Source organism: Struthio camelus, chromosome Z (assembly GCF_040807025.1).
Source record: "Struthio camelus isolate bStrCam1 chromosome Z, bStrCam1.hap1, whole genome shotgun sequence".
Taxonomy (NCBI): Eukaryota; Metazoa; Chordata; class Aves; order Struthioniformes; family Struthionidae; genus Struthio; species Struthio camelus.
The window spans coordinates 72,387,673-72,411,173 of NC_090982.1; the positions used below are offsets into that span (position 1 = coordinate 72,387,673).

General features: G+C 37.2%; 1 protein-coding gene across 3 annotated transcripts; it reads left to right on the top strand.

The window, feature by feature from the left end:
- The first annotated feature begins 59 nt into the window (after positions 1–59).
- On the top strand, positions 60–15,629 carry LOC138064387 (transmembrane protein 267-like). Of its 3 annotated transcripts, none has more exons than XM_068926625.1 (4): positions 60–192; positions 3,513–3,569; positions 5,239–5,626; positions 12,521–15,629. In XM_068926625.1, the coding sequence occupies exons 3-4, from the start codon at positions 5,303–5,305 to the stop codon at positions 12,854–12,856; spliced, it is 660 nt and encodes a 219-aa protein (XP_068782726.1). In that variant the 5' UTR covers positions 60–192; positions 3,513–3,569; positions 5,239–5,302; the 3' UTR covers positions 12,857–15,629. The 3 variants fall into 3 exon arrangements, with proteins under 3 accessions (XP_068782726.1, XP_068782728.1, XP_068782727.1); XM_068926626.1 differs by lacking the exon at positions 60–192 and adding an exon at positions 455–609; XM_068926627.1 differs by lacking the exon at positions 3,513–3,569 and having other exon boundaries at positions 80–192.
- The last annotated feature ends 7,872 nt before the right edge of the window (positions 15,630–23,501 follow it).

Genomic DNA, 23,501 nt, shown 5'->3' on the forward strand with positions numbered 1-23,501 from the left:
AGAGCCCAAACCCTCCGCCGGGGGCGGGGGCGGGGGGAGGCCCTGGCCGCCCTCCCGGCGTGCTCCGCGGCCGCGCATGCCCGTTGGCCCCGCACCCCGCCGGCGGCGTGCGGCGGAGGGGGGAGATGGGGTGAAGGGGCGGCGGCGGCGGCCGCCGTCCCGCGCAGGCAGCCGCCTGGCTGGCCTGGAAAGGTGGGAGCGGGGGCCGCGGAGCGGAGCGGGGCTGGGCGCGGGGCGGCGGTCTGCGGTGCCGCCTCCCCGCCGTGAGGGGCCGCGCTGCGCCCGGCGGCGGCGCCGCCGCCTCCGCCCGCCGGCTGCGGCTGTGCGCGGCGTGTGCGGGTTGAATTTGGTTCAACCTCCGTGGCGCGGGGCGGGGGGGGTTGAATATGCTGTTGTCGCCGTTGGTGAGGGGCCCCGAGTTGGGGGGGGGCGAGGAAGTGGGAGGCGGCGGTGCTGCTGCGACAAGCGCCGAGCGTGCGGCGGTTGTTGGCGCGGGGCGGGCGTACGTGCGCGGTGTCCGGCCTTGATAACAAGGAAGGGGAACGGACTTGACGTGATTTAAAGTGTCGCCTTAACGCTCTGGGTTCCGTTTCTGTGAGGAAGATGACGGTACGTGTGTGTTTTTAATGACTGAGGAGATGGCTGACAGGGAGTTTCGGTGCAGGTCGCTGAAGCAAGCGATGCCCTTGCCTCGAGGCGTAAAAACGCGTTTGTTGCTGCTGCCCGTAATCGCGTGTCTCTAGCATGCTTGTCTTTTCCTTCGTCCGTCTCCTTAGTTACACAGACTGATTGTATTTTTAATTTCCAGTTGGATTAGCTGTTTATGATCCAAATGTTGTTATAATTAACGGGGCTAATTCACATACCTTCCTAATCACACTTTATTTTTTTTTTTGGTCTAGGATAACAAACGAAACTTTCTTCAACTTGATAGTATTGTAATTTTGTTTAAGGTTACTATATGCTTTTAGGATATTTCTTTCAACTCCTCCTTTTCTCCCAGATACATCTCACTTCTGAATTACGTGTTAAAGAGAAAATTTGAATTTTGAATCTATTTTGGCCTCTTTTTCAGTCACTTTCATATTTGGTCCCTGAAATAAACAATTTAATTGCCAAGTTGCAGATCCTCAATTTAATCATTTTTTTCCCCCTTAAATTCATTGTGATTTCAGTTCACAGTGTGTTCCTCAGTATCTCGTTAAATTCTGCTGACACTTGCATGCTTTAGGAAATGTTTTTATCCTCATCCTTCTCCGACCACCTCCTTCACGCCCTGCCCTTCCCTCCCTGACATAATAATTACTTGACCTCAAATTGTTGTAGTTACTAGTCCTTCAGATTATTTTACGCTCTGATCTACTTTTCCAGGTTATAGTGCTGTATAGGGCTTGATCTCGTCTTTAACCTTCATTGTATTTGATGCGGTTTTGCATAGGAATTAGTTTCCAGTACCAAATAATATTTTAGTAGATTATAGAAATATAAGGAACCACTGTGATCTTTTGGCTTTTAACATAAAGTAGACAGTAGAATTTCACTGCACTAATTCCTGTATATATTAATGCACCTAGTAGCTTGTTACTAAGTTGGAGCAAAAATTTTGGAGGGCGATAATGTTTCTAAAGGTTAACTGTAGCCCTTGCCTTTCTATTTTGCTCTTACAGGGTAAATTGAAAGGCCTTTTAATATCGGGTATTTCCCCACATCCATGCTTATAGGGCTGATGTACTAAATCTCTTCTTGTGTCAGTAATTTACAATGTCATCTGTGCTTTTTTAAAAAAAACCTTTTTATGATTTCCTTAACTGAAGTGAGATATATCAGCAAAATTGCATTTTGTGGGTATAGACAGAGATCATGCTTAATAATTTATCTATTATAAAGCTTAATGCTTTACTATATCAACTGTTGTGTGCATGTGTAAACCCAGTCTAAATCTTTTCTTCAGTATATTAACTGAACTAAGCACCTATGGTCTTTAGTTGTGAAGTTAGCTTTCTAAGCGTTCTTGTATTATGCATCTATTTCCCAGTTTCTTGTTTTAATAATAAGAATATGAGCTCCAAAGCTAGAGATAATATTCCCTTAGTTCTATAGTGCTATGTACAGAGCTGATATTCCTGTTTATGGTGTGGAAGGGTTTGATCCTTTAGAGGTTTGATGGAGTGACAGTGTACTGTGTTTTCACTGGCTGTATTTGTAGACAAGAGTATACAAAGAGGTTAAATATTATTATTAGCATAATCTTTTTTTAAGATTATTAAACCATGTTATACAATCTCACAGGAAGTAGTACCTTTGTCTATGTAATACTTTTGTGTGGAACTTGAGCTACAGACTTTCTGTTCAGTATTTTGTGGGTTTTGTTGTATTTGGAATTAACAGTTTGGAAAGAACAATCAATATTTTGTTTAGCAAAGTAGATTAAATTGATTATTCCTTTAATGCTGTGCTTTGTGAGATTTATAGTATAGAAAAATTTACAAAACTTTCTTGCAGTATTTTATAAGCAGTATGAAAAACATTTTTTCAGACAAAAATACAGTTTCTAGTTTTAGATTTAAAAAAAAAAGATTATTTAGGAGTTCTAGTTGAATGGAGTTTTGCTCTTTCTTGTCTGATTTGTCACTTTCGACCTGCAGCATATTTATACCTACACTGTTTTATCTGGGAATGTAACTTGATTCTCTGCAGAGAGTTGTCATTTTTGTCTACAAAAGTCTGCAGGGGCAGACTGTTTACAAAGAACAGTTATGCCAGAGACTCATCTAAAGCTGAGTTTAGCTTCCAGTTCTACGTTCTTGCTCGAAGACACCCGTCTATGCGTTGTTCTTGTTTTCCAGTTGGCAGTGTTACTTTGTTTCATTTTTGGTAAATAATTCTCAAAGATATTCATTTGGGTTTGTTTTTTTTTTTTTTTTTTTAAGTTTGTCGTGATACTTTTCTTATATATTTTATGTACATGTTAATAATACCTGTAGCATAGGAGCATAAGATGAGAATTGGCACAGACCTCTTGGTGTTTGACTTTGTACATCTCTGTTTATCTATACTAAGATTATTAATTGATTAAATTAAAAAGAGTCTCTGGATGGGACTCATATTATGTTTCATTCAGCTGGGAATCTTTAAGGCACATAGCTACAGGTAACAATCTGTTCAGATAAATTCTCTACGTTTTGAAATGCAGTTCCTTAAAATAGAAGGCTGGAAGTGCTCTTTTCTGATTTTATGGCATTGGATTTTATTATTTTTGGGTTTTCTATCTTTATTTGTGCCTTTCTGTTGTGTTACAGTGTGACTTTTTTCTGCCGCCTTCTACGGATCTTCTAAGCCCTAGCTGAAGTTACTTTCAGCTCAATTATATTTACTTAGGAATTCATTAGAAAGATATTGCTTCCTTCTTTTTGAATCTTGAATATTGTTCAGTTTTCATGCATGTTTTATGGAGAGTTTGTAAAGCTTTTTGTAGTCTCTGTGCTTACTGTTGCCTTGGTTCATTTATGTAGGTGTGGATCTTTCTTTCCTACATTGACTGAACTGGACTGGATTCAGCAGCCACAGAGGTACAGCTCTAAGGCATAGATGACATTTCTCACTGGAATAAGTCAAGGCAACTGCAGTGGTGGTGGGGGGGGGGAGGGAAGCGAGGAGGAGGGAAGATGTGTCCTCCTGGTGTCAGGGTAAGTTTGGCACTAAATGTTCGTATGCTTTTTAAGGAAGCGTTGCTGCATCATTTCTTCCCAGACAGGAGGCTTATTCAGGTTTTATGCAGGTCTCAAATAAAATCCGACCTGACATGATGGTTGTATAGAAGTAATACTTTTAAGGGCTAAGCGGTTTGTTCCTTAAAATGGAATTTATTCAAAATATACTGCATTTTGTAAAGTTACCGTAATAAATTGCATTTCCAGTGTTCAAGAAACTCTTCTGAATAATCATGTAGGGACGCAGTCATGGTTAACAGACTCTAAACTTGACCTGCTTTTTCTTATCTGTAGGCAAAGCCTATATATTATTCATGCTTTCTTCTCTCTTTTTTTAACCTTTTTCAAATAAATGCCTCAGTGTTTTTTTTTTCCCTGTAAAAATCAATGCCTGTAGTCAAGTCTTGTGGATAATTCTACAATAAGCAGGCATGTAGACAAAATCGAAGAAAGATATGATGTATTGTGGGGCTTGTAATAGTTGATGAAGTGTTTAAAATCATAAAATATTATGTGCCAACAGTGATAGAAATAATTCATTTTTAACAAAACATTTAAAATTCATAAAGACTTCTTTAGAATAAAATTTTACCTGATAGAACTGTTAGAACAAAGGATGTTATGCTTATCAAGATTTAATATACTGCAGTGAAATAGCACCCTCTTGGGAAGGAACCCATTTTCAGACCATCATTTCAAAGCCTACATCCTGTCTATCTCCAGGGCTTCCCCCAAAAGAGAGAAAAAACATAAAAATTGGATAGTTAGAATTGATGTTGTGCTTTGAAGTCTGCTTTTTAATTATTATTTAACGTAACAAAGCTAGGGAATACATCAATTATGAGAACTTTTATTTGGAAAGTGTTTTTTAAAATTAACACAGAAATGAGTATGATCCATGTATTCTATAGTTCCTTGTTGTGTGGGGGTCTTTTAATTTAGTGTGTGGTTTCTTTTGAGGTGTAAGCAGTTATTTAAGGAAAGGGTAGTCATTCTGAAATGGTTACAAAACTGTCTGGTAAAAGGTGATTTTTTTTTTTTTTTGAGAATGTAAATAAACATTTGAGGACTTGTAAGTGGTAGAAATCAATCATTAATACTAATATCAGTGCTTTTATTTTCAAATCAGCAGTCAGCTTTTCAAAAGTAAGAGAACAGGATTACTTCTTTCATCCTTTTGCCTTTATTTCTTTCATCCTTTTGCCTTTGGAAGAATGTTGGAAGAGTCTTGGAAGTGACAGTAGGGGTTGCTGTTGAGCACATACTGAGGAGAAATACATGTAGCTTTGCTTTGTAATGAGTTAATTTTGATTACTTCTTGATCGAAAGGTGTTCTCTTCAAGTTTGTGTTGATCCTAAATACTGAAGATGTTTTAGTAGTTTTGGTTATCTTAATGCTTATTCTTCGTACCATTCTGCAGGATAAACTATGAGTTGCTCAGAGAGCGGTACTAGGGTGGAAATGCATACGTTTACGAAGTATGTTTTTCTTTAAGACTTTTCTCTCCGTTCTCTCTGACATCTACAGAACGACTGAAGTTACAAAGAACAATGCACAGTGTATATCCTGATGACGCTTTGTGTGCAGTGACATGGTTTTTACAATGGCATCTGAGACTGAAAAGGCCCATGCTCTTCTCCAGACTTTCAGCACAGCTTCAGTGATTTCTAGTCTGTGTTTGGGAATGTTCTGCTTTGTAGTGGACAGACTTTTGCAGTTTTCCTTCATTCAGCAAAATGACTGGCTTCGAGCCTTCTCTGATAATGCAGTGCATGGTATACTAGGAATGTGGTCCTGGGCAATAGTGATTGGACTCAGGAAGAAAAGTGACTTCACTGAAGTCACTCTGGCAGGCTTCCTCTCTTCCGTCATTGACGTGGACCACTTCTTTCTTGCTGGCTCCCTGTCATTAAAGGTAAGTAAATTGATCAGAGATTGCTTATTGTCTTTGTTTGTTGTTAATCGCTGTTTACTTTATTGGTTCCACCATATGCTCTACAAAGAAGTTTCAACAATACTTTAATTAGATACTTTTTAAAAGATGCATGGGAATTCATACTTTGTACCCAGTCACTGTGATTATAAAATCCCAAAGAAAGATAATGAGTAGAAATCTCTGGAAAACAGATAATCTAACTTCTATTTTTGTTACTTTCAGCCATTCTTACTGAGAAATCACCAGCCCTGACTATTCACCCCCACCCCCAAACTTGCAGATATTTTCAGGCAGGTTAAGATTGCTTTATTGTTAGTTACTTGTGCTCATAAATTGCAGAGCAGAAATAGCAAACAATATATGACCTGTTCCGTCTTTTGAAGGTAATCTACAATCAATTACATTTTAGGACAAACGTAGAAGAAACTCAAGCAAGTGTCAAACTTGTTAATAAAAGGAAAAGTGAATTGGCTCCTGTTTAGGAGTATATGGGATCATCATCCTTTTGCAGAACTGCCTGTTAGGATAGAGTTCCTCAGTAGGATTAGTATAGCCAGATTATGGCATTTTCTGTGAGTGGTTCTCAAATTTTTTTTACATCTGTCTTATTCCCGCTCCCCCAGACACACAGTTATATTTGTCCCTGTCTTATTGCCTGCTTCAAAGATTTATACCTGGCTTTTGTCTGAGCACAACAGTCTATGTTGTATACTCTCCAAAATATTTGCACCTTCCCCAAGCTCCAGCAGTGCCAGCCCAGGCCACGCTCACCTTAGCCCTGCCCTCCAGATCCTCCGCATCCGGTTGCGGCAGGTGCTCTTTGCACCCAGCTGGCTCCTAGTGTCCTTAGCCAGAGCCTCGGTGCTCTACTTCCTCACAGTCTAATTGTGCTGGTGTTGCTAGCAAGCATATGCATACGTGATACTTATTTTCCCCACCTCCAGACTGACCTACTGTTGCCCGGGGGAAGATAAAAAGGCGGCAGCTTTTTATCCAGCAAGTTGCCAGAGCATACTTTGGTAGTTTGACCCTCTTGCCTTCTTTCCTCCTCTTCCCCAGTTTGCTTGGAGAAGTGTTAAACGCTTCATGTGGTTGACAGAGGAAGTAACTCCTAAGAAGCAGAGGCAGGAGAGGAAGGAAGGAGATGGAGGGAGAACTGCTGTTCTGTGTAATTCCTTAACTAGAAGAGGAACTATGCAAAATCATTTAGCAAATTTTTAAATTTGGTAGGAGTGATGAACGCAAGAAGCATTATTGCTTGTGACAGAGATCCAAAAATCAAGCTTCTGATGGGGAAAATACTTTATCTTCTTTGCTTATATATAGTATCCGTATTTGCTGTAATTAAAAGATACTTGCATTTGCTTTGTTCATTTGGCAGAACTTCTGATATGATTAGTTTCCCCCTTATTCATCTTTGAAAGAGAAAGCATTTGCCCCCTTTATTGTTCTTTTTGTATATGGAAATATTGTAAAATTATGAAACTATAAAAAGAAAAAATCATTTTGGATGATTAATGTGACCTGTGAAATACTAACATTTTAATATTGTATATAAATCTATTTTTTGTGTGTTTTCACTTATTTTGAAAAGGTAAACACAGTAATGAATACCTAGTTATTAAAACCTACTAAGTGTTGCAACAATCGTATTACTTTCTTGCATTTATTATCAAAACCTATATTTTCCTTAATCACCACCACTAGATGGCATTCTACAACAATGTCAGTTTAGAAACCTGGATATTGTATTTTATCATAGGATTGTAGGACAGAATTAGGAGGTGTTCTTTCTCCTTACTGTCTTCAGTGAGACAATATTAAATATATTTACACTTTCCATGATGCAGAATGTTTGTCTAGACTGTTCCTAGTATCCCAAAGTAAATTAGTGCAATATCATGAGTTAATTTGTTCCTGTGTTTTTTTTTTTCAATTCCTAAACAGCTAGAAATTGTTTTTCTAATACCCAACCTAAATCATCTTTGTTAGCAGTTTGGTCACTTTTTCTTGAAGGCTTCTTTGGGAGAAATAGTTGACTGTTGTGCTATCTCAAAAAATGTTTTACAAATTAGAAATAAAAGATCTTCAGGCAGAAGAATAGCTCTTCAATAGCCCAGCTTACATAACTAAAGTGAGGAGAAGGCAAATTACCCAAAGACCCTTTCAAGTTACCCTAAAGACCCTTTCATAGTTGCTTGCCTCTGTGTAACTCTTCCCACCTCAAATATGTTAACTGGGTTAATAAAGGATGTTTATTCTATCTACAAATGCTATCTTCTAGTGCATCTCTAGACCCTTACAGTTCTAACAGCATTACTCTTAAAACTTGTAAAAGCATTATGCCTTCCAGAAAGTCTGTTCTTGAGTAAATAAGTCCCCAAAAAGGCTGAAGGGCCTGGATTTGTGTTTTCTAGACTTCTGCTATTTTTCTGGTCTGCTTTGGATTGACTCTTGCCTAAAAGATCTTTAAAGGGTTCTATCCCAAACTGCCTGTAGTATTTTAGATGAGGCCTTATGAGGCAAGTAGAACAGGTTAATTCTTTCTCAGGTTACATGCATACTACTACACTTTTGTTTTTCTTTTCTAAAGATTTCTATTACAGGTTTTGTCTCTCCTTGCAAGGCCATCACAATCGAATGTTTAGTGTGTGATCTAATATAATCCCCTTATACTCTGTTCTGTATTGTTGCCTGGCTAGTTAGACCTAATTTTTATATTTGATTTTTCTTTCTTCAGCTTAATATGGTGTGCCTCTGTTTTGTGTCATGATTCCAGGCTTGTCCACATAGCAAGATGATTCTGAATTCCAATCTTGTCCTCAGCACATTCCTGTTGCAACTGAAGTACTCTCCTATAATTTCTTACTTCATGAGTTACCTTTTTGTTAATTACTTTTTACTTTACCAATCCCATTCTCCCTCTTTAGAATGCTGGCTTGAGAGTTACTGATTTAAGAGACTACAGTGTTTATTGTTTAAACAACGTTACTAAGAAACTAAGAAATTAGTATTCTCATTAACTAAGCACAGCACTATTACTAAGTTATAATTATAGCATTTTTCACAATACGGCAAGCAATTATAAAGCTATTAGTTATCATCCTAAAATCTGATGATGGGTTCCTTTTTTGAATAACGCTTCCTTTTGCCATAAGGCAGTACGGTCATCTGTCTTCACATGCTACCTCCACACTCCTCCAGTAGAATTGCGTTTGCTTCTGTTACTGCCAACACAGCCTGCTGCTCCGGCTGTTTGACTGTTGCGCTGTTTTTCATGGTTTCATCATTATTCTTCTGGAGTTTTCAGGGTAAATAGTCACCTGCAGTATTTATATGCTTACTCTGATAAATACTTGCATACCAAGTAGCACGTGATCTACTCTTTTACCCATATTATTTTTTGGAACAAGTATAAAATCTACAAAGATCTTGCTGCTTCGAATTTGTAGTTCCATGTATACCAGAATTTCTACTATATATTGTATACATACAAACACAAAAGAATCTTAAGAATCAGTGTTTGGGGAATTTGTCACACTGACTAGTCCTAAAAGTGAAATTACTGCAGCTTGCCATCCCAGTCAGCTCTGTTGATAAACTTAAGCAGCATGATTGGCCAAATGTACCACCTGGACTTTGGTGAGAAGCATCCCCAGGATTGTAGCCCAAACAGACACTCAGGTTACAGAACAGATGCACAGACACTGCTATTTTGCTGCTTAAGACTTACAGGCTCCCGAAAGTGTAGAGAATGCAGTTAGTGGCAAGCAATCAGGATGGACTGTATCAGAAAAAAATTGTAACAGAGCCAGTTAACGTGCTGCTGGTGATCTAGCCTGGGCTGCACAGGAGCATTTCTGTACTTTGAGAACAAGCATGGCACAGTGAACTCAATAGTAAAGGTACAGGTCTGGAATTAGCCCAAAACTTGGAACCTCAGACTTCTGAGGGGTCACAGAATGTGACTGAGGGAGCTCACGTTGTTGTCACCTATCTCCAGCTTCTCATCGTAGTATATGAGAGGTGCTGGAGGAACAGGAACCTCAAGAAGCTCTTGCACCTGATTGAAAATCTAGGCATATGGAAAAGGTCATTTGTGTCATGAGCAAATTTTGTTAGTGACTGCAGCCTGACCTCTCTTATGGTAAACTTCTCCCCAAGTCTGCCCACTCCGTGCTGATTTTTTTTTCTGGGGGTTTGAGGCACAAAAGGCTTGTAACCGTTTTTTTAAGACCTAATGATTTCGAAAGACCAACAAATCTGCCTGTTAGGAGTAAGAGAAAGTGTAAGAGCTTATATTTCCAAACAGAAATATGTGGGCTTGGCAACTCAAGGATGTAACTGTTCTAGTTACTGAATGTAAAAGAGAAAGCAGATCAGGAGCTTGGACGACATCTTTTCAGAAGCCTGATGACCATGCTGCAATTATAAAATAGGGTTTCTGTTGCTAAAATTCAGCACTGTGGTTTGCCTTACAAGCAACCCGGCCATCTAACTAATTCTCTTATGAAAAATTTTCAAGGATTGCCTCCCCAGAGCTGGATAAAGATTGGCGTTAAATACTGATAAGTTGCTTAAATAATCAACGTTCAAATTATCCCTATCCACTGAGTTTGCCATTGGCACCTAAGCTCCATAGGGCAGAGGCAAAAGAACCGTTTGGACTTTACCACTGAAAGCTTCTTTTTCTTTTTTCTTTTTTTTTCTTTTTTTCCACAAAGTGCAGAAGCAGTGACCAGTGAACAGGATCTCTGCCAAAATGTATCACTATCCAGGACAATTCTGCGAAAATAGAGTCATATGGACTTTTTAGACCCACGCTGACAATAACAAAATCTGACTACCTTGTAGGCTAGATAGTGAATTTTTTTTTATTATCACAGGGATTATTCTAATTTAATCTCTGAACAATCTACTTGTATGGGGAGGAAAAAAAATAAATTTGCAAAAAAATATATCCTCGCACCAAGTCAAAAGAGTTGGTTCCATACTTGCTCAGTTAAAAGTTGTTGAGACAATGTTATGAGACTTTTACTGGATTGTTTTTGTATTTGTAAGCTTTTTCCCCGTCACCTGCTCAAGAGAGTCACAGGCAAGCATGTGGTGGGATGCTAATAGAGCAAAGCTTTCTGCAAATTTTTTTAACGTAGCCTCTGCCGTTATCCAAAGCCAGTTATATCCCAGGGAAGTGCATAACTTGGAAATGCCTTGGGAAATGCATCTCTGCATTTCTTGGCTAAGGTTGAGACATCTTTCTTCCTTTACACCAGTTACCTTACAGAGAAGGCAGGGTCCAAGCACTTGTCTATAATACATACCCACAAGAACTTGAAGCTATTCCAGAGTCCCACAATTGCTGTTACAATAATAGTTGAATCCTGTAGCAGTTAACATAGGTGTTGCATGGACAGATTACTGGGTTGTGTCCTGTAGTGATGCTCTGCTTCCAGCAGTAGGGGCAGTGAGATGCATGTCCAACATAACAGCCTGATGTACTATCATGTCAGGTGCCTGTTACAGCCTTTCCAAATGTTCACTAGTATTTAAATTAAGCCAATTAATATCGCATCAGCAAATTGTGATTACACCCATGGAACAGAAGCTACTGTGGATTAGTCTGATGACTCTCCAGAAGGTCATGAAGATAACAGGGTTAAATGAGCAAAAAATTAATGAATATGACCCATGTTTCAAGTTACAGACTTCAGGAGAGCCAGAAGGTAGGAAAAGAGGGTTGAAGGGTTACCACTGAAGCATCTTTGATGCTGAATTATGAAGTCATGCTTCACTGAACTGCTGAACGTTAGTTACTAGGTGTTGGTAGGCAGAGTTTGCTGAGGGGCTTGCCCCGCTTTGACTGTTAATCATGCTTGTCGTTTCTCCTCTGTATAGGTCTTTTAGTAATGTGCCATTATTGTTCCTATTCTTACAGAAACAAGAGTCTACTTATTTGCTGCTTAGAACAAGTTCTCTGAGATCCAGAGCATTAAGTTTTTACTGTCTTTTGAGTTTGTGGAGATAATGTGGAGATAGTGCTAGCTGTTGCTAATAAGTACATCCAGAATATTTTCTCAAGTATGTACGTTTAATAATTATCATTTCTTTAAAAGGCTAAATTCAGTCTCTGTGTTATGAAGACTTACTAGCTAGACGTTCACCTTAATTAAAATCAAATATCAGGCTTTAATTGAAGGAATATTAAACAAGTTGTTAATATCAAAACCCCAATCACAAGTTATTCAAATGTTGGCTTTTGAACATGTCTTTTCCCTGTTAATGGCGAACACTTTGCCAAGGCAATCCAAATTTATGTAAATTTCATCATATTTTTAGTGTGGTATTAGAAATTGCCGCTTTGTATTAGATATTGGCGAACTAATATATCACAGATGGTAAGTGGTATAATACACAGTGTCTCGTTGAACATAAATGTCATTAAAGCATATTTAATATTTCAAGTGTGTGGTTGTTTTCCCTGTAAGTTATCTTGAAATAATACTTATAATACATAGTGCAGTATACTATACAGGTTAACGTATACCACATGACTAAATGTTAAATAGCATATGTCACGCCTCTCCTACCAGTTTTACCATCAGTACTGCTTAATAGGATTCATGATTCATATCACGTGCTAGAGAAGAGCCTGTCCCACCACCCACAGCTCTGCTATTGATAAGGCAGTACACAGCTGTCATGCATTTGAATATTCGTATTGTTAATTTTGATCAACTAAAGTGGAAAGGAAAAATACCTTTTTCTTTGCACTTCCATTCAGCCACTTGATAATACACCTCTAAACATCCATGAAGCATTTTTTTTCCCTGCCATGGTTGTAGCCATTGCCAATTATATTTTTCTTTTCTGCAGGCTGCTCTGACTCTTCCACAAAGACCACTTCTTCATTGTTCTACTGTGATTCCTGTTGTGGCTCTGACATTAAAGTTTATTATGCACCTTTTCAGGCTTAAGGACTCATGGTGCTTTCTTCCCTGGATGTTGTTCATATCCTGGACTTCTCATCATGTCCGTGACGGGATTCGTCATGGCCTCTGGATTTGCCCACTTGGAAAAACTCCGCCTTTGCCGTATTGGCTGTATGTGGCAATTACAGCATCTTTACCTCATCTATGTTCATTTATTATGTACTTAACAGGCACTAGAGAATTAATGTCTATAAAACATGGAATCTACATTGATGTATAAGGATGAGGTATCTTAGAAATTGTTTATATTAAAACATAAGCTATCTGTTTATCACTGAAAAGGTTTCCCTATGTTTGCAATGACTTCTGAGTTAGGCATTTTAAGCTTATGGAGATAGTGAAAGCTCCAGTGTCGGTTCCTTGTGGCCACAGAAGTACATTTCATGAATGGTAATAATGTCATATCTATGCTTTGCCCTTGTAAAATGTGTTTCTTCCGTTGTAGTTCCTGCATAGCTAGCCGATTTATAAAGTACCCGATCTCTGTAGTGATTAAATTTCTTAAATTCTGTTCTTACTATCATGGTGCTGTTCATGTGATCACGATTCACTTTGGATTTATGTCCTGCCTTTGAATAACACACTTCATCCCTGTAACAAGATAGCGTTTGTATAGCACTTTGAAAATGTGAAGTACTGTATAAATGCTAAGCATTAGTCAGAATTTATTAGTGTCTATCACTTCTGAGAACTATCAGTTAGACTTTTTAGTAACTTATTTGTTTTCATGCTGGACTCCTCTATTCAACTATTTTAAAAAATGGTGTTTGTATTACACAATGTGCAACTGCATATCTGCACCTGTTTGAACGCTGACTGTCTTTATACAGTCTTTATATTGAATTCTATTCCTTCATAGTTGCTTGATACTCAATTTGCAGACTATTATTAGCTATTATTTATGGTTCAAAAGGAGGGAACAGTTTGATTACAGTACTGTGTGTTGACCAAAGTGTTTGAAAATATACTGATTATGAATATTATTTAAAATGGAACTAAGAACTTTTAGCTTAAATATTTAAGGATAGTAATGTAAAGGCAAACTTGTATTTCAGTGAAATACAAGCTTTAGGGAAGGTTCAGTAAGATGCAAGAAAATTAAAATTGCTCAGATTATGAGATTGCTTTAGGACCTTACTACTGTATTCATCTTGTATGCAGCATTTTCCATTCAGTGCAATATTGTCCTTATTATTGCAAAATGAAATGCATTGTTATTATACTGAGACAGGAATTTCCTTAAAAATTAAGTTCCTTAAAGAAAAATGTGGTTGTGTTACAGCTTCATAAAAATAGTAGCAATTTGCACTCTGGGCTATTCAGAATAACAGTTTTATGAAAGTTCCTCAGAAAAAGTCCCAAAGTAAAAGGTCAGCTCTTGTCTAGTTGACAGTGTGTGAGCTGAGAAGTGTCTATAATGGCTATTTAATTAATCTTTTTATTCATTTAATGGGGCAATGGAATTCAGGCTATGGGACCTAAGTTGTTCCAGTGTATGTGATGAATAGCTGACAGAAACAGAGTGTTTTTGTAGAGGAGCATATATAATCTTAACGAAGAGTGTAAAAACTTAGTGACGCTTTCACATTTAGCATTACTTATATGGGTGAGTATATATTAGGATAAAGTACAAAAAAATTATAGGAAAGATTAACTGTGAGGGCTGACTTAATAGGTACAACAAACCTTCCTCGACAGCTGCAAAGTACTGAAGGCCTCTGGAGCCCACTAAGTTGTTTACAGAAAGTGTTGAACCATTTAAAAATGTGCCTTCCCTCAAAAAGAATGGTCTCTGCCCTACTTGTTTTTCATGCATAGCTCCATGCTTTGAGAAACTTGTCTTGACAGTACAATGGGCCATTTATTCTAAAATGAATAATTATTTAGGTTTTTTCTTGAACAGAAAATTAGGGAAGCAGAACATTCCTTAAAGAATTGTTCTTATGCAGTGGTTCTCTTTTTTTTTTTCTTTTTTACAGCATGGAAAAGTTTCCGTAAACAACATCACAAATGCCTTGCTTTAGCACCCTCAGAGTAGGAACTTGATATCTGTATTTTGTCCAAAAGCATGATGGATTACTGCAGCAGGAGTATTGCTTGTTCATTTATTTTTAACGTGTGTTTTAAAGTATAGGCTACCAAATGACAATAAGCGATATCTTTTGGGAAGAAGTGAGCGCTTAAATCCATGCAGAAAATTTTCTGTATTCTTGTTTTATGGCAAAATATTTTTATAGTTTTGTGCTTTATTCAGATTTGTAGCAGAGTGAAGCATACACAGGAGCAAAGTGGGGAGTTACATTTTCTTATTTCTAGGTTGTCATTGCAGCATTTTTTATGGTAGCTGTACTTCCACCAATGGTCCTTAAACTCATACTTTTCAGCAGAGCATCATGCATCTTACAGTAATAATCTGTTGTTCTAGCTATATTTAAAGATCAGCTCATGGGGGACATCTCCAGTAATTTAAAAATACATATTTCCAATTTCTGTATTTCTAGAGTTTCTTTTGCAAAAATGTCCAGCTATATTGCAAACTACTCTATTTTCCAGTCATGTTCTTATACCGCTTCTACCACTGCAGTGAATGAACATGTAATAGAAATGTGTTAAGGAAAATAGCAAACATTTGACGTGTGACTCGTTTCTCTCTCCCTCTCAACGCTCACTTCTCCTTCACAGAGTTCTGTGTATTTTTATGTGCACGCTGCTATCTGTTGCATTAGCAAAAACAGCTTGAGGAAGCGCTCCTTGGACTTGGAACAGGAAGTAGAGGCACTTTGAAAGGATCTTCGGTTTTGTGGGAATTCATGATTTTGCATGTACTTCTAAGAAAGGTGTGCATGAGATTAATAGATAAATCCGAGATAAGTGGGCTTTGCACAGGAGACCAGACGTGTCAGTCTCACTCCTCATCCTGACACTTAGGCAAGTTTATTTCAGGCCATTGACAGCTTTTTAAGATTTTTTTTTTAACAGTTTTTTTTTTTTTTTTAACAGACATGTTGCATGTGATTTGCTGCAATTTGTGGGTAGCCCAATTAGAGAACAAAGAATTGAAATACTTGTTTCAGCCTACATCACTTAGGAGATACAATTCCCTGTTACAAATGAATTTCCTAAAAATGGCGTAGCACTATTTCATGTACATTTCAACTGCGTTGATTGATCTAACTGTGTTATCTGCCACTTTTATACCAAACTGTGGCAAAAATGCCCCAAAAGTATCTGAATGTATGTATTATAATAAAGACTAAATGTGAAGCACAAAAAGCATGTGAATTACACAAAAAAGTATTAACAAGCCCAAGCTAATGATTTCATGTATAATGTGAAATACTTATTGCTAAAATATTACTGTTATTTCAGTGCTTCGCTTATTTTGCTCATCTAAACTACTTCCATATATTTTCAAGTTGTACTTTAAAAGTTGAAGAAAGTGTGATTTTTTTGAACTGTGTTTTTTTAGAACTGTGTTGCTTTTTTCCTGTCTCCTGACAGTTCCTGAATTGCTGTCATAAAAGATAGATACTACTAATTGCCAAATTAAGAGAAAAAAGATTGAATGTTTCTTCTTCCCAATGCTCCAGAAACAAGATAAAGTTTCTTCTAATACCCAGAGGCCTTAATAGAAAAAGTGAACACATTTTCTATTAGTTTATATTCGACTTTAAAATGTAATCTATGTTGTCATATGAGTACTGGTACCATTTTTTGTTATAGTGAAGTATATAGTATTAATGATCATGTACCTTTAACTGGATATTGATAAGTGACTTATCCGTAATTGATGTCATGCTCCAAAGAAAATGTTGGCAAGTTTGAATTGCATTGCAATACTTGCACTTTCAGCTACCAGGCCACTGGTATTGGCTTATTTCCTTTGCTCATGGAAATAAAGGACCAGAAAAATATGGAGAGAGGGAAGGGATTCAGATTCATTCTAAAGGAAATGTTAATGCATAGTTAATAATCTTGAACATGTGTATTTTTACTCCATCAGCTAATGTCAGAATGAAACTAAGTGATAAAGTACATCAAAAGAGTACATTTCTGTTTAAGTAATTGAGCCAACCTGAATTCTGTCAATTATGCAAATGTATTCATGTATTGAATGTATTCAGAAAAAAAATATTTTTTTTTTTAAGTGTTGCATAGCAGGAGGGTTGATCAAATGGTAATTTGATTCTACAACTTAGATTTTGTTTCCATGTTAAAGACAAACCTTGCATTGAAACAGAGACAGTGCTGTCAGCTTAAAGTACGCTTTGCATTCATTACAGAAAAGGTAACAACACTTTTCCTCAAAATACTAAACTGAACTTTTATTTAGATTCCCCAAATTTTTCATTATCTACATTGAATCTTAAGTTTGAATGTTGTATTATAAGTAACATAACATAGCTTTACAACAAACCTGCTATGTAAATACAAGTGCTATTTATCTTTAATATATCACACAATTTTTTTTGATGCTTGCATAATCACTTTCCATTTGCTACATGTGTTTTCTTCGTGTAATTTAGTATTGAATTTTGATGGGGAAGGAGGAGTGTTTGTCTAACTGAATAAGAAACCCGGCTGTGCTACCTCTTAATTCTGCAACAAAGTTTTAGTGCAATGTTAAGGAAGTCCTCAGAATATTGAGAATTAATTAAAAGTGGCCCTGTATACCCTTGATAGAAGTTTTAAATAGATTTCTAGGTAGTTTGTGAAGCCAAATTTGTTTAAGCAAATCCAGCTTATGTGTGAAAATGGGCAAAGGGTTTGTATGTTGAAATACATTGAAAGAGTAATTCACCAAGTCAGACTATATGCTATGTTGCCATATCCACCACAGAAACATTTTTTGTGTCCGGGGAATGCTGCTAATGTCCCTTGAGCCTTCCTCATGTTGTCAAGTAAATTATTAATTCAGTTTTACTGGAGTTTGGTCTTAGTCATTTTTCCCGTTTAAAATTGCTTAATATTCCATAAGGGTTCCTGGACTGGCGTGTTGTCTTTAGCTTTATGTGCTGTCTATCCATTCACAACAGTTTTTGCAAACAAACCAGAGAAACATACCACAGTAGCTGTGAGTTTGGGTACAAGAACTGTGATAAAGAGGTAAAGCCAAGGATAATAGACGTAACAATGGCATGAGGAATTTACAACTTGTACCACATTAAGGCTTATTCTCTCATTTATTTTAGCAGACTGTTCATTCCTATGAGGACACTTAAAAAGCTTACAGAATATATTGCTATTAGTTTCAATTTAACAGTTCAATTTAAATTGCTGATAGTTAAACAAAACTAGAATTATAAGCCTGGTCAGAAATAAGTAAGTTCTGTGTATTGTTGCTAGCATAACCCCCATAGCCAGCTTTTAAGTTAGAAACAGTGAAACGGTTTGGATTAAAAGAAAAAAAAAAAAAAGATGTATGCACTATAAAGCTGTAAGTGGGGAAAAGAAATGCGGAACAGATTTGATTATCTAGTTCAAACATGGCATAATTTAAATTTGCACATATAGGCAGAAACGGATTTGTGCTACTCTGACTAATTCTAAGCTAAAGATTTATTGTATACAGGACTGAAAAACTTATCTGATACGTTATGATTTGTTGATGTGAAACTCTATGGATCACATCATTCTTTGCCTTTTTTATAGATTGTTTTGTTGAGATATTACAGAAAGTGTTTGGCCTGAATGGAGAAAGTTGTTTATTCCCGGAAACTGAGGGAGAGAAGGCAGCGTTATTTTATTGGCAGAGCAAAATTGATGTTCCCTTACAGCAAAGTGCAGTAAACTTCCTGAAAACAGTACCTACTTGTGATAATTTTCTGTTATAACATGATGCTTCTTTTTGCAAAGGATTTTTACCAAATACGAAGAAGGGTTATGAAGTTGGCAGTGCTTTTGTCTGAGTACATATTCAGTAAATCAGTTTTTCTGTATAAGTTTGTTCAATCCTTACAGACAACCCAATATTCTTGAAAACGAGAACCGAGCGCTCCAGGTAAAACATGATTGCAGGCCCTCAGTCTGTTTTAGTTTGCTGGGGTTTGCATCAGCCATAGCGCAAGCAGGATTGCTGTGTGAATTCCCCAGGTCCTGGCAGCTCTTCTTCTTGCCATCCTGTCCAATAGATCTTTTGCGTCTTTTAAGCCATGAAGAACTTGGGAACAAAGACTGCCAAACTGCACTTTATTGTTTACGTGTATGATATGCACCCTGTCCAGTAAGGCCTAGAGTAAGATCAGTGGCAAAATTCAGAAACAAAAGTTAGATATAGTTAGGATATAGTTAGGAAGTAGAGAAAAGAAAACTTTGGCGTACACTACATAATTAATGGTCAAGAAAGAGTGACAAAAGAGTGATGCTCTTTGCTTGGTATTTTAGTATTTACAAAAACAGTGAGACAAAACCAAAATAGTGACTTCTACCTTTCTTGGTGGCATAGTATCTTAAATAAACTTATCTGGCTTGTTAAGTTTGGTAGTCTGTCTAGAAAACACCTAGGCTTTCTCTTGGTTTTCTGAAGAGTAACACACCCACGCTATTTTCTGATGCTTCTGATGGGACACCTCAGTTTCACATGGAACTGTTGTTTTAAGTGACTGGATTAAGGCTACAGAAAATCCCCCAGATAAAATCTATCACTTCTTGTTAGAAATTGAATATAAAAATATTTCAGCTGAAAATAAAGGTATTACCATCTGAAAGCGCTTCTGTGAGTACTTCACAGGAGTTGTAGTATGGGTGCTTCAGGCTCCCATCTTTACTGAATTTGATTGCAGATCAGGTTATACTTCCTATCGTTTGTCATGATTTCCTGTTATTGGAGAAGGAAACCCTCTCTTCAGGGAATGTTTTATCCAGCAGATAGTTTTACCTGGAGGGAGACATGGAAAAGTGAAGCAACGGAATGCAGTTCTCCTGCGGCACTTCAACATCACTTGTAGACTGACACGTTTCCGTAAAGGGACGATCAGCTTTTTTAAATGAATTGTAACATTTTTAATACAAACATTTATTGTAAAATTAGACGATTTTCTTCTCAACAGTCCGAAACCAGGAATATCTCTTTAAAAGTTTTAGTAATTTCAGTTATTATCCTCATATTTATTGTGGCTGAAATTTTCATTGCTAAGTCTTTGCTTCAGTGTACATTTCTTTGAAAAATGTAACTTGCTAAGGTTGTTTTTCTTGTAAAATATGTTTTCCCTGCACTTTTTAAATAGCTTCGGTGTGTGGAGAGTTGGACTAGGAATATGAAATTTGTTAAAAGATTGCTCCTTCTCTTTCCAGTGAGAGTTGACCTAGATTTTTCCATTTATAATCTGCCTTAGAAGAGGCTCTACTTGGATAACCTGTAGTGGAGCTTGTTCCGTGCACTGTCAGTCTCTCTCAATGGCAATATAAAAAAGTTCATCACTTGTGGTTATCATGCTAAGGGTTTAGCAAAGCAGTTAAAAAACCTCTGGTAGTATTCTGTGGCGCTGTCGTGGAGTTGTGGGTTGTACTTGCTGCTGCCATCTGAACCCTCAGCGCAGAGGAGCGCTAGAGCGTTAGTTAAGGAGAACCATGATTCCCGTAGGTGATGCACAGGGTTGCACACCTCTGCTGTTCCTCTGGGTGTTATAACCTCTTTCTGTTAACAGTAAATCTTGAGTTTCAACTAAGTAGTGTTTTCCTATGAATTTTTGCCACTGAAAGTCATGCTGAATGATCAAATTCTATGCAAGCTCATTTCATATAAGAAAACCAGTTTGGCTGTGACTAGATTTACAACAAAAAAAGGATATTCTTCCTGTCTGTTTCAAAGGGATAATGTGTTAGCATGTTTCTTTGTTTCTCTGTTGTCTGCATTTACTGTGTAAGAAATGCAGTATCTCCTTGGTCATCAAGAGTGTGAGCGTTTTTCCTATTTTATAGTGAGCAGATGCAATGGCTTGAAAAGAAAGATGAGTACAACTTTTTCTTTTTTGCCATTAGCATGTGTTTACAAACATTCTCCCACTGTGATCACAAAAGGTATTTAGTTAAAGATGGGAAATGGCTCAGACTAGGTATATACCATTTCATCAGAATAAGTTCGAACTGCTTATGCAATAGACTGTAAATGTACCTTCTCTGGAAAATAAAAAAGTTGGAAAATGACACATGAAAGACAGAGTTGTTGCTCTTTTTTTTTTTTTTTTTTTAACTTCATCCAGTTGTTCTGCCTACCTTGCTGAAAGACTGGTCTTGTAATGAGTTTGTTTGCATTGCCACATAGTATACACATACTCTAGGCTTGCAAGGAAGAAGAAAGCTTTCAAGGGCAAAAGTGAAGGTGAACTACATGGTTATAAAACCGGAATGTGAAAGCTCTGTTACTGAGTTGCTGGATGACATATGATACCAGTGACTGCAAGGTAAATCAGGGGAAGGAGTGTCTCTGAAAAAGAGTGGTATTGACTGAAGGTAGAGAACAGGTTTATTTCCCTCGTGCTGGTGATATTTCTTTGTGTCAGGAAATCATTGCTGTTTACCTAGCAGGAATTAACTTCATTGACGGAGATAAAAGCTTTAGTTTTCAGTTCAGATTCCAGCTGTTCTGGCATACTGACACAATTACAGTCTACAGAGGTAACAAACAGATTTTCTTTGTGCAACAAGAACAACTACTGCTAGAGTTGTGTACGTTTGTACTGTAGCTAGGCTTGAAAAAATGTGGCACAATATTCTGCAGTTAAAACATGTTTGAAAACACTCTCCTATCATGTTCACAAAAGGTATTTGTTATTTCTGCTACATATTTTCCATCTCAGAATAACCCATACTTGCTGACCTTTAGGAATAATTGAAAAGTCTACTCAGTAGAGAAGGAGAGGACTTGCAGAGGTACATAAAAGAGAAAATGGTTTACCAGGCTGCTTATTTATTGTCGTATTTGGCTGGCTTTTTGTGAGTCATGAGGGTTGTAAGGTTTATTGTATTATTCAGAGCAGCCAGACCTTCTTGGCTTTTAAAATCAAAGTAGTTGAACAGAGATGTCCTGTGTCGTGAATAAAATATATTTAAATGATATCAAATGTCACATCCTTTCATAATTTATCAAAGCAAAGCTTCTTCACCGACAGCTGCTTTTTTTCCTCTAGTGAGTCACCTAGTGGTAGCATTTAGCACAGCTACTGTTATCTTCAAAGTGCATTATAAGCATTAGCTAATCTCACTAGGTCCCTAATTAGCAAGGAAAAAAAAAAAGATTTATTCTCCTCTATGCACAAATGGGGAAGCTGAGTCAGACAAGTGTGTTCAAAGTTAAGTTCTTCAAAGTTGAAGCAGTAGAGCAGACTGGAGAATGTTACAATGAAACATAGTTTTTCAAGAACAAGCCAGCTCTAGAGAGGAGCTCGTGTCACACTCTGTAGTTCCTAGCTCTGAGTTCCATGGTTAAATGATGTATCAGTAACTTCCTGCTAGCTGACCTAAAATGATGAAACGCTGTAGTTTTAAAACTACGAAAGGGCAGCAGGCTATTGCAAACAATTTCCAATACCAGGAAATAGGCTTTACAATAGTGATGAAGAGCTAAGATATTTAATTCACTTGCCAAAGTAAATCTCCTTCCTGTCCCTGGTTAGTCAGTAAATAGAAACGTGAAAGATTGCTGTTCCTTCCAAGTATTTTATGTGCTGGAAATCATTGGCAATAACAGAGATTATGGCAAGTAGTGCATGTAATGTCTCCTGGAGAATACAAAACCACCTCTGGGAAGGACAGTCAGTACCTAATAAAAAACTTTCTTGTTTTTTTCTATTTGTTTTTTTATTAGAACCCAAAAACTGTATCCTTGAGAGAATGGACGGGTCAGAGTGCCCCTTCTCTGACTGACAATATACTGTAAGTGGTATCTGAGTGTAGATAAGATGAAACAAAAGGGATTACTTACTTGCCTAACTTTAGGTGGTTAACATAACCTAAAAGAGATTTGAGTGCAAATATGTTCCTGTGTATTTTCCTGAATCAGCTTATGCTCTCAGTTACATCTGTGCAGCCTTCATCTGTTAGCTGACAGAGGAGTTTGATTCGCTATGCAAGCTTAACAGTGTAACCTTTATTGCAGATGAGGGGTGTTTGATGATCACCTTATTTTCAGTGGAATTCAAAAGAGAAGCAGTCCTAATCCAGCAAGCAAAGCTCTTTGTGTTGTTAGTGAGAACTGCAGAAGCAATTATTTTAAGCATATTATTAACCATGTTTTTATTAATAGTTTATTTGTTTTGAGTAGTGCAGAAAGGTCTCAGCTGCTCATTGTTAGGTATTGTGTAGCAATAAGACAGTCTCAGTCCAAGTAGTTTTACAATCCAAATAATCTATTTTATATGTTGTAAGTAACTTTTAACTATAAAAATATAAATGAAAATAGAGGAGGTGATTCTGTTCTTGCTTAGCTTGAAATAATAGACTAGTGAATTAGAACTTTTTCTTTAAAATGCTGGCATTTCCCATGCCTCTTGAAGTTGTGAAACTCGTGCATCTGATTTTCCAGAAAGAGAGCTGCCAAAACTAGCCCTGTGTAATTTTTTCTCAAATTCTCTTCAAAAAAAGATTCTTCAGTAGATTTTCCAGTAACGGTGACATGGAACTGTATGTACTGTTAAAATTTTAATATGGATGTGTCCCAGTCATATTGGTAAAGCATTATACTTTTCAAAAGCAGTACATACACGTCCTGCAATGAATGAGTACAAATTACAACATAAACTCAGCTGCAATCTACCTACAGTGTTTCTTCATAACATATAATTGAGCTTTATACTGAAGTCCTTTTGTGCCCTTCTGGGAAAAAGAAATTTAAAAATCCAAAAGGAACGGGGAAGAAGCTGTTTTGG

Coding starts and splice junctions, on each gene's coding strand:
- LOC138064387 (XM_068926625.1), top strand. CDS start 5,303: ATGGTTTTTACAATGGCATCTGAGACTGAAAAGGCCCATGCTCTTCTC. Junction 5,627..12,520: donor CTGGCTCCCTGTCATTAAAG/GTAAGTAAATTG, acceptor TCTTTTCTGCAG/GCTGCTCTGACTCTTCCACA.